The sequence below is a fragment of the Gavialis gangeticus genome, unplaced genomic scaffold, assembly GCF_001723915.1.
Source record: "Gavialis gangeticus isolate Ggan-Ray unplaced genomic scaffold, GavGan_comp1, whole genome shotgun sequence".
Taxonomy (NCBI): Eukaryota; Metazoa; Chordata; order Crocodylia; family Gavialidae; genus Gavialis; species Gavialis gangeticus.
Genome location: NW_017729000.1, coordinates 5,900,457 through 5,913,322, shown reverse-complemented (window position 1 = coordinate 5,913,322; position 12,866 = coordinate 5,900,457). Strand labels below are relative to the sequence as shown.

General features: G+C 57.0%; 1 protein-coding gene across 3 annotated transcripts in view; it reads right to left on the bottom strand.

The window, feature by feature from the left end:
* CAMK2A (calcium/calmodulin dependent protein kinase II alpha) overlaps positions 1–12,866 on the bottom strand; it is a 71,021-nt gene that overhangs the window by 44,994 nt on the left and 13,161 nt on the right. For all 3 annotated transcript variants that reach the window (XM_019506142.1, XM_019506144.1, XM_019506143.1), the window contains exon 2: positions 11,305–11,399. In XM_019506142.1, coding sequence (XP_019361687.1) covers positions 11,305–11,399 — 95 coding nt within the window. The remainder of the gene's footprint in view (positions 1–11,304; positions 11,400–12,866) is intronic.

Below are 12,866 nucleotides of genomic sequence, written 5' to 3'. Positions count from 1 at the left end.
GGTCTCAAAGGCACTGCCAGCTCAGGGCTTCTCCTTTCTCGCAGCCTCTCTGCCTTGGTTTGACTTTGTCCTTTCCCTTCTCCGCTGCCTTTCCCGCTTGCTTTTTCTCCTCCCATCAGCCTGCCTGCTCCGTTTTTATTTTCAGTGCTTCTCTCGAAAAAAACCAACACAACCCAGGCGAGGTCAGTGCTGAAACAGGGAAAGCGAGATGTGTGGCATTAAGCAGCTGGCGTTCTCCCCTCCCTGGCTGATTGTGTATTTAGAGGTGATTATAAGCCTGAGGACGGCAGTCTCACACTGTACCCGAGGTGCCATAACATCAGGCACTTAGCAGGCTCCAGCAGATCATTTATTGCCACGCTTATGAGCCCAGCCTAGCTCTGGCTCCCCTATCACCCTGCGTTATCTTTCAGTCCCCACCGCCAACGTGTGCGCGCCGATGCAAACCGCAACTCATTTTCCCCTTGTGTCCTTTTGCCCCCAGAAGAGCTCTGTAGAAACAGTCTTGGAGAGCATGAGATGGGAAGTACAGCCCACTGCTTCCCCTGGCCCCACGGGCTTGTGCACTTGCAAACAGGCTGCTGCATATAACTTCTCATCCCCAATTTTCCTCCCCCTTCCAAGACCACGAGGGGCAGGGACCAGAACGGTCACTGGACACAAGCACGCCTGCCTTGCGGATGTCCGTGAAATCCAGTGCAGGGACCAGACCCGGCATTTACAACGGGTTGAACCAAACCCCAAGCTGGAAAGCACCACAAAGCTCTGGGATCCTGTATATGAGGATACGAGTATATTGTAACCTGTGTATGAGCTATCATCCTATCTCATCCACTGGGCGAGCTTCGCCAGGTGTAAGGAAGTGCAGCAATTCGGCTTTATGGGAGCCAGCTTGATAATGGAGCTGGAAAGCATTTTGTTCTGGGGCACGGTGCAGCGATTTTGGAAAATCATGTTGTGTTGTTGTTCCACCGCATTAAAGTGCCTTCTCAGTCCCTGGAACAGCCTTCCTGGGAAGAGCCGCATTCCCACGGCAACGATTTGCTGATGTATTTTCATGATATCAGGAATGAAGCCGCCAGAAAAAACAGGTTTATTGCTCGAGCTGTGCATGTCCCAGCACTGGCTATTGCTACAGCCCAGCTTGGCTCACAGCCTGGAGCAGCCGGTCTTGCCCTTTCTTTAGGCTCGAGGCCCGTCTCGTTTGACTTAGGGCCCCCTGTGGAAAATGCCAGCTCCTAGCTTTCGCTCATTTTTTGACTACAAAAAAACATGAGAGCGATACTGCTGCAAAGAACTCGGGCCACGGCAGGGCAGAACGGGTCTGATGCTGCGGGTTCCTATGCGAAATCTCCGGGTTTATCTTGTGAACTGTGTTTGCACATCTCATTACTGGTGCTACCAGTGCGTGGGCCCCGGCCAGAGGCATAGCAAGCTCCTTCAGCACCCCAGGCAGAGGTGAGGGTGATTATACTGCCCGGCAGAGACCAGGGGGATGCAGGGAAGCAGGGAGGGGAATGGAGTCTTACCTGCCCGACTCTATTCACTCCAGCGTCAAGGCTGTAGCAACAAGGACTTGAGCTGGCGCTACTGGGGAGACATCCGGGGTCTGCTCCCAGTGCCCTGTTTGCTCCCCCTTCTTCTCCCCAGGTGCAGGGCCTTCGTGGTGGTGGTGGAGGGGGCGGGGGGGTTATTCCACCCCTCTCCCCCTAGATCCACTAGCAGGCGAGGGGCTTTACCTGCCCAGCTCCTATGGCCAGTTTTGCCTAGGCTGGTTTTAAAACCCCACATTGATGCAGTCACTGCAGTGCAGACCAGCTCTTGCAGTCGCTGCTGTGCTCCGGCATTCAGCTGCCTCGACCTTGGCTGAGAGTTCACCCGCGACAGCCCTGGCTGCTCGTCCCAGACCTCTCCCCGATGCCTCCGCTGCTCCCCGATAATGTGGTACCCAGGCAGCAGCAAGCAGTGTGGTTACTCAATGCACGCTCTCATGTCCGGAGGGGGTGGTGTGCCAGCCGATAGAGGGTCGGAGATGCCCAGCGTGGGGCTGTATTGCACACGTGGCTCAGAGCCATGTGGCACCTCTCGGTGGTCCTTCGTGGCATCAGAGCCACGGAGCTGCCCTGAGAAGGCCATTTCCCCCACCAAGGACAACAGATGTGACTGGATCATCTGTTGATCCATCTGACCAACGGCATTATCCAGGCCGCAGAATTTCATCCAGCTGCAGCTTGAGGACCCTTGTCCTCATCCTCTTCCATTCATGCTGGCATCTCCCTTAGCAGGTCCCATTCCTGGGGACCACCCGGGACACATCCCGGGGAAGGGCGCAGCAGAGCTCCAGGGAGTGGGACAGGGGCTGTCCGGAGGACGCCCATGCAGATGCAGCCGTGCCCACCCAGGGGTAGGAACCAGGAGGCCTGAACTTGTGCAGCCCTGGGGTCTACCCATCACCTGCCTTTCTCCTTGCTTGTTTCCTGAGGAAGAGGAGAGAGAATCGAAGCTGAATCACTCGGATTCAGACAGCACAAGGCCTCCTTGGGGCATCTGAGCATAGAGCAGCTTCCTCCCCATCGGCTACGTGGCTCGAGCCCCTGGTACTGCACATGCCCTGCAAGGCAGAGGCTGCCCAAAGGCTGGTCTCAGGTTTGGACATCAGGGTGCTGACTAGGAATTACAACCAAACCAGGGGCTCGGTAGATGGATCGCTGGCTGGAGAGGGAGGAGGCCGGACCTGCCCGAGAGGTCTCTGAGATGGGCACGCTTTCTCCTCCACCTCTCGGATGCAGCTCAGAGCTTTGGGTTCCCGCACCCAGGCTGAGCCCTGGCAGAGAGGAGAGCAAGTGGGAGCCATTTCCTGGACTCCCCCCTCATCATCCTCCAGCATCTGAAGGGCGTCCATCACTGAGCTGTCGCTTCAAACCCGCCCCCGGCCGCCCCCGCGTCTCCTGATCCACTAATGCGATTTCACAGGTTTCTCCTGCCCAGTCCTGCCACGCAGCCGGAGCCGAGGAACAAATGTCTCCCTCCCTCCCCGCCCAGCCTTGCCTTCTGCTGGGCCCTGTGTTTGCACCGCCACAACCTGTCGCCGCCGGCGGGACGGCACCACCACCGCCAGCCCTTGATAGCACAGTGGGGGATGGCCGGGAGGGAGCCAGTGCTTCGTACGGTGCAAAGTGAGGGGCGCTTGTGCAATGGGAAATGGACCCTGGCTTGTCAGAGGGGATGGAGGCAGGTCATCATGGGAGAGCACGGGTAGGGAGGACCCATCGCTTCCCCAGGACCGAGGCAATGGGGATTGCATCGCCAGCCTGTGACTTCCAGGGGCTATACAGCTGAGCTGTGCTTGACACAGCTCCCTATGGGTTCAAGGCCATGAGGAACCATGCAGGCCCACAGATCGCTGTGAACAGAGCAACACGCAAGTCCTTTCCCCTCATCTGTGTAACTGCTTCCAGGGGGAATAGGTCCTCCTTCCCCTTCTCTACCAACCTGCCACTGCAAGTGTCTGCAGAGACACGAGCTGTTAGGAAAATGCCCCAACACGTGAGCAATAACCGTTATCTACGTGCCCTGAATTATTTAGCACCACGACGCAAGGTGCAGGATGGAGCAATGGCTGCACCTGCTGCAATGAGCAGCCCGTAGCCACTACATGCCGTGGGGAGGGGGTTTGTTATTTGCTGTCTGAGCATCTGCTGCTCTTTGGGATCTCAAGCTTCCAGGGAAGCAGGAGTCAAAGCTCAGGGCTCAGCCCTGTTTCCTGCTTGGGTAACTTCTTGCAGAGACACGGATTCACTGTGGTGCTTTGGGGTGTTGAGAAGAGCCCCTGGTTTCAACCCACAGCCATCAGCATTAAGGTAGAGTCTCTATTTGAGCTAAAGGAGAGGCTTTCAGCAGCTGGGGTCCATAGTTGACGTATCCTGTAAAGCCAACCAGCCACTAAAGTGGGAACAAAGGACTTCTGCTCTCGTGGGACAGCTGGTCCATGGTCCGTGCAGTGGACAGGATACCTGTGTGGTGCTGTTGGGAAGTGGGATGTGGGTCCCCCTGCCCCAGATGATCCAGCGCTCAGCCCATGCACTGGAGTCACGATGTGAATTCCCAAGCAGACCACCGTACCGGGGTTAGTGTTTCCATATCAGGATGATTCAAATTCTTGGTCACTGATTTTGGGGAGATCAGGGCAGACTTGGCTTGTTATCAATATATTGCTCACATCCCAGTGGGAAAAATAAGAAGGGGATATTGTCCCCAAATTCCTGCCAGCTGCAGCGTCCAGTGCCCCAGTCCTGTGGCCCCTGGCATTCTCGGGGCAGGCAGGATGTAGCAGGTTGTTGGGTTTTTAGCAAGAGTTTTGGCCTGTCCACTCACTGGAAGACTGAGATCTGTTTACACACGTGCTAATCATCTGCTCCCCTCCCGGAGAAGCAGGGCTAGCATCAGGGGTGGCTCAGCTTGCATCAGTCTGGATGCAGATCTGTTGTGGGCTGGGAACCTCAGGAGATGAGCTGTGCCCTGCTTCTCCCTGAGAACAACCTCTCTGCAGGGACAAGGTTTTGGCAGTCAGGACCCTTGCCCCAGACAGGAGGTAGGGCTCGGATTTTCAGAAGCGCTTATGTGGGTGAAGGGTACAAGTCTGTTAACTGTAACGTGAGCCCCTAAATCCCTTGGGCAGGCAAGAAATCCTAGCTGAAGATAGAAATGTGTGCAAAGGTGGGAGAGAAAGGGAGCCGTATTCTTGGTATGAGCTTTGGGTTAAGTTTGATCATCCACCCATGAATAAGCAACAGGTCTCTGTCTCTTCCTGAGGCCTTTGTCGTCCCTGACACGGATGCGCTTTGCGCCCCTGGGTGTGTCAGGATGAGAACAGCAGGAGCTTCCAGCTACACTGTAGATGGGTTTGTCTGGGATGGTTTGGACAGGGCTGATCCTGCCTCAGGCAGGGGGTTGGACTAGAGGTGACGTCTGCAAGTCCCTTCCAGTCCGACTTCTCTATGACTTTATGATAAAGAGGCAAGAAAAGCAAGGCATTTGCCTTTCTGGTGCCTCAGCTTTTACTGCTCCATGGGCTTATCTGCTTCCCTGGGATGCTTATTCCAAGATGCCTGCAAATGCTTGAAATGCTTGCAAGATGCTTGCTTGAGATGCTCGCATGGGAGGGCTAAACAGACTACCTGTAGCATGCGCAGGCAGTACCCTGGCGCCTCTCCAGCTACATGTGCCAAACACAGGTGCCCCTTTTCCTGCACACACATACGGGCACCCACGCCTGTGCAGCAGCCGTGCCTCTCTGTCTTTGCTTCCTCCCACACAGGCCTGGCATGTAACCCTCCTGGAGCATGGCAGAGAGTGGGCTGACTTCCTATCCTATTGTGTGCAGGTTCTCAGCCCCTCCCCGGCGCTGCGGTATGTGCCACCTCCCGGCGCTGCATTAAACAACGTGACGAGCTTGGCCTTGGTTAGGAAGTCTGGTTCCAGAGCACCCCGAGCGCCTTGGAGCGGGGCCTGGAAGAGCTGAGAAGCGGAGAGTGGTTAAGCCTTGTTAAGCACAGCATGGGGCTGTTCTGCAGGATCTGTGGGGCCGAGGGAGGGCATGAAGGCTGGGAGACATGGCAGGAGCAGGGAAGATGCCTAGTCAGCGATTGCTGTTACCTAGAGTCATCCAGCTGGGCTTCGGCTGCTGGTTTTGTGGGTCGCTCCTACCCAGGGGGCTCTGAGCAGCCTCCCGGGGTGGAGACCGAGGCCAGGCTGCATCGCCGGAGGAGCCTCCCCTGCTGCCCTCAAGAAGCCGTGCAAATGGTGGTCCCGCAGCTCCCACCCTGGGGATGCTGGGGAGATCGCTGCCTTCAGGGCTTTGATTATCTGCCTCCTGGGCTAGACGCCGGGCAGGGCTTTGAAGGAGAGCTTTGCCAACTCTCCTCACCTGCCCAGGTGCCTTCCCTCCCTGTCCCTGGGTTACCACTGTCACAGGATGCCGTCTCATGGCCCCTTGCTCAGCCAGGACCCTCTGGCTCTCCCATGGTTAGTAACCAAGCTCCTTGGTAGCAGGCCGAGATCTGTGTCCCAATGCTCCCAGGACTCGGTTGCATCCATTGCTGCCAGAACCTGGGGATTGGATCCAGAGCAGGAGGCTTCCCCAGGGAAGGGAGAAGGAGGATGCTGGGCTCGTGCGGGAGCAACAGATGAATGCAAGCCTGGGAAGAGGATGAAGAGGGAGCACAGGAAGAAACCAAACAGAAATAGCATTGCTCAATCTGGTCTTTCTGGAAGCTCAGAAATCTGCCACGTGTCGCCTCGTTGGGCTCGCTGGCGGTCAAGTTGGATGTGCACAGAGAAGCTAAGTGCCAAGCTGGTGACCGTGTCCCCTCCACGCGGCATGCACCAGCCACTTCTGCCTGAGCACAGCTTATTCCCCCAGAAATCGCTGGGAAGTGGGTAAGGTAAGAGATGACCGGCTCATCGGGACTGGCTTTAGGGCTCAAATGGAAAAGGCACTGGGCGAGTCGAACCTCATCTCTGCCATGTCTGTGCAACTCACCCCAGGAACAGTGCAATGTGGCTGGTGGGTCAAGGCAAGACCCAGCACAAGGGGGAGGTGTAGGGGTCAAGTGCGAGGGGCACTGGCAGAACGGGGGCTGTACCCGTAGACAACGCTGTGCTGCAGAGACGGGGCGAGCCAGGCAGCTCCAATGAAAAGTGGGGGACACTGGAGGAGCTGGGGGGGTCCAAGACCACATGATGAGGAGGGGCTGGGGAAGAGGAGCCGTGCGTGTGCTGCCACGGGTCAGATTGAGGCGCACAGGCAGAGCTGTGTGGGAAGCTTGCAAACGGCTGTTCTATTTTAGGGTTTGAAAGGAGTTTGTTGTTTTTTTTACTTTGGGAGAGATGAATAATTGCGTTTGAGAAGCAAACACAGCGCTTTGCCCATTTCCAGGCACCTCGCCGCGCATCGCACCCCGCAATGACCAGGGAGGCCGCAACGGCGGCCCAGGCCTCGACTTCTCGGAGGAGGAACCAGCAGCAGCAGGGTGAGGCATCGGGCTCCTTCCCTTCCCGGGATCGCCCTTGGGCCAAGCCGCGCACAGACCAGCCAGGCAGTGAAATGAAGAGCCAGGCTCCTTTTCTCGGGCGAGCCGATGCAGAAGCACATAGAGAAGGGACTAGCCTTCAGTGCCCAGGCTGGGGATGAATGTGAGGGACAGCTTTGCCAAGCCCCATTGCCAGTCACCCAGGAAGAATCCACCTGGGTTTGGATTTGATATAGAAATATATTTTAAAAAAAGAAAAATGGATGGGAGACTCCTCCCTAGCTCGCTCCTGTGGCCGTACAGCTGAGGGCAAGCAAATCTCGGGGGCATCCAACCCCGCTCCTCTGGGTCTGGGCCTGCACATAGGATGCCCGCCAAAGGCTTTGGAAGTATCTGAAGTATCTGGGGTGGAAGATACTTGCTGGTAGCAGGGCCACCTAAGGCTTCTGAGTGATTCAAAAGGTCCAGAACTGATCTCACTAATTTGACCTGGTACATGAAACATTTTTCCAAAATACACTTGATCAGCACAGGACCTGATCTCTGCACCCCCAGGGCTGGGATCCCTGCACAGCGCTGGGGCAGCGGTGCCCACCCCGGGGTGTCTGGGCAGAAGGCAGAGGCCCGGCTCAGCGCTGCTCCCAGTAACTCAGGCTGTAGCATCCACGGCAGCGAGGTACAGCTGAGTGCATAACAGCTGCTGTGTTTGCCTACACACTGACTGCACTTACTCATGGCTTTATAAAGTGCTTTGGCACTTTGAGTAAGAACCGCATTACATAAAGCCCAATTCCATTTTATTTACAGCGGGTGGAGCATTACCCAGTTATAAAACACAATGCACGGCTCCCGCTTGTGCACAGCTCTTGGCGATCAATCTTCCTCGGCTGTAGGGCTTTTGACACCCTGCTCCACCGCTATCAATTTTCCCTTTGCAAGGCGCAGCCTGGGACACAGACAACTGCACGTCCACCTGGGCTCCCAGAAGAGACGCTCGCACAAGGAGCACGGCTGGTGTAACTCCCCGGAGCCGCAGGTAACAGGTCAAGCCTCTAGCTTTCGAGAACGCCGAGATGGAAAGCACGGGCCTACCCCGGCGGGAACGGCAATGACAACACAGCCAACTTGTGTGCGCAGATGCTGCATGATTTATACGGTGCCAAAGGGGATGCATGCCGATCTCCGCGTATACATTAAAGCAAGTCCCTGCCCCGAGGACCATAGCATTTAATTTATGCAGGTAATGGGAGTAACGGAAACCCGAGAGAGGGGATGAGAGATCTGGAGGACTTCCTCGTCTAGTGCCCAGGGGCTGAAGCGTAGTGAGTGATTTTGTCGGGTTAACCTGGCAGGGGCTTATTTTGCATGGACTCTGCTGTATTTGAGGTGGGGATGAGCACGTGGGAGCAGAGGTTACGGGATGGAGGTCAGGGAGAGGGAAGCAGGTAGAGGAAGGGTGTGCAGGATGGGGTCGTGATGCTGTGACGCCGTGAATGGGGTGGAGGTAGGTGCAGAGGAAGGCTGGAGGCAATGGGATGAGGATGGGAGCATGGAGGAGCGAGCAAAGGGGAGGAATAGGGAATGGGAGGAGAGCGGTGGAGGCAAAGGCAGGGGAAGGGTGGGATGCGGGAGGCGTTAGCCAGCCCCAAGGTATGCTGGGGAGACGGCTCTGCGGCGGACCAGGCAGAAACAAAGCGAGGCCTGGAGGCGAGCCGGGGCCACCAGCTGAAGCTTGCACCAGGGTGGCGGGGTCAACAGACCCGAGCCTCGACCCATTCTTGCCGGCCTCCGACACTTTGGGGACTGCGTGGGTTGGAGAGCCCACAGCCACGACTGCTGGTTTAGGAGCTGCTCCCACTCAACGTGGGCCACCAAAAAGGGCTTGGGCTGCCCTTGAGGAAATCAAGGCTCCTGTGTCAGGCAGCCCACAACTGGATTTAATCATCCAGGAGCAGGGCTGTCAGTGTCCGGCCACCTCTCGAAAGAGTCCCCCCCCCGGCCTGTGGCCGCCGAGTCCAACCTCTCCTCCACCATGGGGATGCTGCACCCTCCAAAGCAGGCAAAGCCCCCAGCCACAGACGAGGGAGCCCTTAATTAAGGGCTGGGTCTGAGTCCAAATTACCACAGCACGTCTGCCGTGGGACAAACCGTGGTATAAACCGGCAATGTCGGGTCTGAGAGCCTGGAGGCAAGCGGCGGGATGCCGGCTGCTGGGAAAGAGCCGGCTCTCTAGCTTGGCTCTGTGTATCTGGGGGCAAGGGCGAGTGAAATATGAGGCTGATAGGGGTCAGGTAGCAGCTGGGGACAGGCCCGGTGGGGCAACGTTGAACTCGGGGCAATGCCTGCTCACGGCCGGCCTGCGGTGCCGTGGACAAGGAGCTCGGTGGGGGCCGCCACGGACTCATTGGTTGCTCTGGCTGGGGAGAAAAATGGATCCTACATCCTGCTTGACAGTTTTGGGTCTCGGAGACCCCGGTCAACCCCGGCGCAGGCGAGAACAGCTCTGATCAATTATGCAGCCGCCCTTCATGCCACGTGCATTACCGTGTGCGCAGCCACGGGAGCCCAGGCACGGGGCCACGTGGGACCGGCAGCTGCGACCGAGCGCGCTGAACTGTCATTCCCAACGCTGCTCTCCTCGTGCCAGGCCGCCGCGGCTGCTGACTGGGCTCCTCTGAGGGCAGCGCTGGGGAAGAGGATGCAGGGCCCACGTGGCAGAGCAAAGCGGGCGATGTTTCTGCAGCTGGAAGGGGGGGTTCCCGGGGGCAGCAGGGTGGGAGAGGAGGGGGCATTTCTGCAATGAAGAGTTTAGTCTTTCCTGCCATTCTCTCTTTCGTTTGTCACAGGTTGGCCTGTGCTTTCTTTCCCCAGGAGAGCGTTTCGCTTGCAAACGCGCTTGGGGCAGCTGCGGGCGCTGCGGGCGATGGAGCAAAGTGTGGGCAGGGCCCCGGGGAAAAGCAGGTGCAGCTCTGCTTGCAGGCTCCAGTCAGCACCTCCTTCCCCCTCCAGCTTCCCTGCAGCAACCCCAGCCCCCACAGCCGTGGACAGGGGCTAGCAGAGATGGCATTGAGAACGGAGATTGCAAGCAAAAGCTGCTTGTTTCTCTTCTGTTTGCCCCCGCGCCGTTCTTCCCATGCTGCTAGGGCTTCATGTTCATGGCTACTCCATGGCTAACATCCCTGCTACTCTCCTCTCCCGGCCCCTGTGACATTTCCCCTTGCATTGGACATTCCTCCAGCCTTGAGAGCCTGCATGCGTGCATCAGACAGCACCTGAGAGCAACAGGCATAGGAAAGCCCCACGAGATGCAAAGAGGGGTTTGGACAGCGAGAAAAACCCCTGGAAGTGCTGTGAGCAAGGCTCAGAGCTGGGGGAGGAGGGGAAACAGGAGTCAGAGACCTAGGAGTCAGAAACATGTAACGCAGGGGAGATCGGGGGGAGGGGAAAACCCCAGCCTGGGATAAAAACCTCACTGAACTGAACTTGAGGGGCCCGGACACAGCGCTTGTTTGTGCTGTCGCAGCCTGCCGTGTAAAAAAGCAGGAGGCACAAGACATAACCCCCCAACCTGGTGTGCACACACCATAAGCTACTAGATTTCAGTGCAGAATTGCCCCGACGGAAACAAGCAGCAAACGTTCATCGATGCAGGTGACACTGGGGTAGGGGCCCCGTGCCCACAATGGTCCTGGGCCAGCCATTTGTTCAGTGCAAACAAGCTAATGCCTGGTGGTGAGTCTGACTGTGGCAGCTAGCCGAGAGCAACCAGCTGTCTGCCCACTTTGGGTCCCAGTATCATTTATGCTGGCGGGACTCCAACATTTGCCTGCACTTCAAGGTCTCCAAAATTGCCACCCCATAGGCCCTGGAGCAGGGTTGAGTCGCTGCAAGTCCTCGGGAGTTGAGGATATGCAGAACCACCCAGCAGAGGCTCTGGGGACTGTTTCAGGGCACATGTGTCATGCAGATAGAAGTTAGGCTAGAGGAGATGGGATTTGTGGATGTCCGACATGCCACCCACCCTCCCTGCTCAATGACCCCCCTTACCCAAATGCAGCCTGTGTCTCCCCCACCTCCCAACATAAAATCCACCACTCTGCCATTCATGCCAACCAGCTCGATCCATTATGCATGGAGATCCCCTCCCCCACGACCCTCAGCAGGACTCAGGCAGGTGATACGACAGGTGAAATATTATACTGTATTGCCCTGGAGCAAGCAGCAGGGACACGAGGAGCACGGCAGTGGAGCCGAGGCACTCCACTGCACCTACCTCTGGCAGACAGCTTCTTGGTGTTTATGATCTTGGCTGCATACTCCTGTCCCGACAGCACCTTCACACATCTCCGGACAATTGAGAAAGCACCTCTGGGGAAGACAAGAGCCCAGAAAGAAAGCGTGAGGGTTGCAAGGCGCCCGCAGCAAGGAGTTACCAGCCTGGGCCCCGGGTGTGATCTTGGTTTGAACGGGGTGGGGGTTGTGAAGGGTGGTGAGCTGGACCACGACGGTCCAAAAAGCACCAGAGGGCATCGCAGGACTGCTATGAAAGTGCGCCCGTGGTACGGAGAAGCCAGAAGGGACCGTTCGGTATCAGAGAAGTTCAAAATCCATCCTCCCCTTTTCAGCCAAGCACATTCGCTCTCCTTCTCTCCTGAGCGGGCAGGTCTTTGACTGAGCCACCGTCTGTCTTTCCAAACCGCTCTCACTCCACAAGGCCACATTCACCAACAGCTTTTGCTTAGGAAGTGGTAACAGAAATGAACTGCATTGTTCCCACAAAACCCTCCAGCTTGACATCAATGTCCTTTTTATAACTGGGCGTCGGACTGAGCGATTACAGCGATAACACAGGGAAGGTGCGTGCACGCACCACATGCAACACAGGGATCACCTCTGTTGCAAACACTGCTGCTCCAGGGCCCCGTGTCACGGAGAAGGACCGGGGACAAGTCAGGCTATTGCACGAGGGTGGGTGCACAGCTGCGTCTTGGGGTCAGTCAGAGAACGAGTGTTTCTTAGCCACTCGCGTGCATCTCGGGGTTTCGTGGATGGATCCACCTATGGCATCATGCTAACATATAAGGGTATGTCTTAGGATCAATGTGCGAGGCTGAGGATGGCTTGGGTGTCTCTGGGTGAGACCCTATACGATTAAATGCATGTGCATGTGTTCCTTGGGGATAAGCATGAGGAAAGCAACAGAGAGAAGTAGAGCTGGGGTTTTTTCTAGGTCTGTTGCATGCATTGGAAAACTGAACACAGCCTCTCAACCCTGAGCTGTCAGAAGCACCTCCCTGTCGAAGCGAGAGCGAGAGCGAGAGCGAGAGCGAGAGCAAGAGCAAGAGCTAGCTTGGGCTGGACTCGATGATCTTCCAAGGTCCCTTCCAGCCCTAATGTCTATGAAAGTCTATGAAATTCCCCGGGACTGCCCAGACCCAGGTCGCTGCTGGCCGCAGGCCTTTACGGCAGCCTGGTTACATGGGCCTGACTCAGTAGAGACCAGCTGATGTTTTCCACCCCACACCCCCCAAATCTGAGCCTGGGTTTCAGGCTCGGAGGGCAAGGCACCTTTCCCAGCATTACACACACACATGCACAGCCACAAACACACCCTTCAAACACCCGTGCACACGCATGCACACAGACACCACTCAACCATACAGGTGTGCACCCATACACGCACGCAATCAAACACTCCCCTATCCCTCCACGTCCACACGTGTCACCTCCACCCGCCACACGCATGCACATAACCACAGGGACACCCCATGAACCGTACACGCGTGCACACCCCGTCCACGCGCCCCTGCGCTCAGACGCGCGTGCGCACGCACA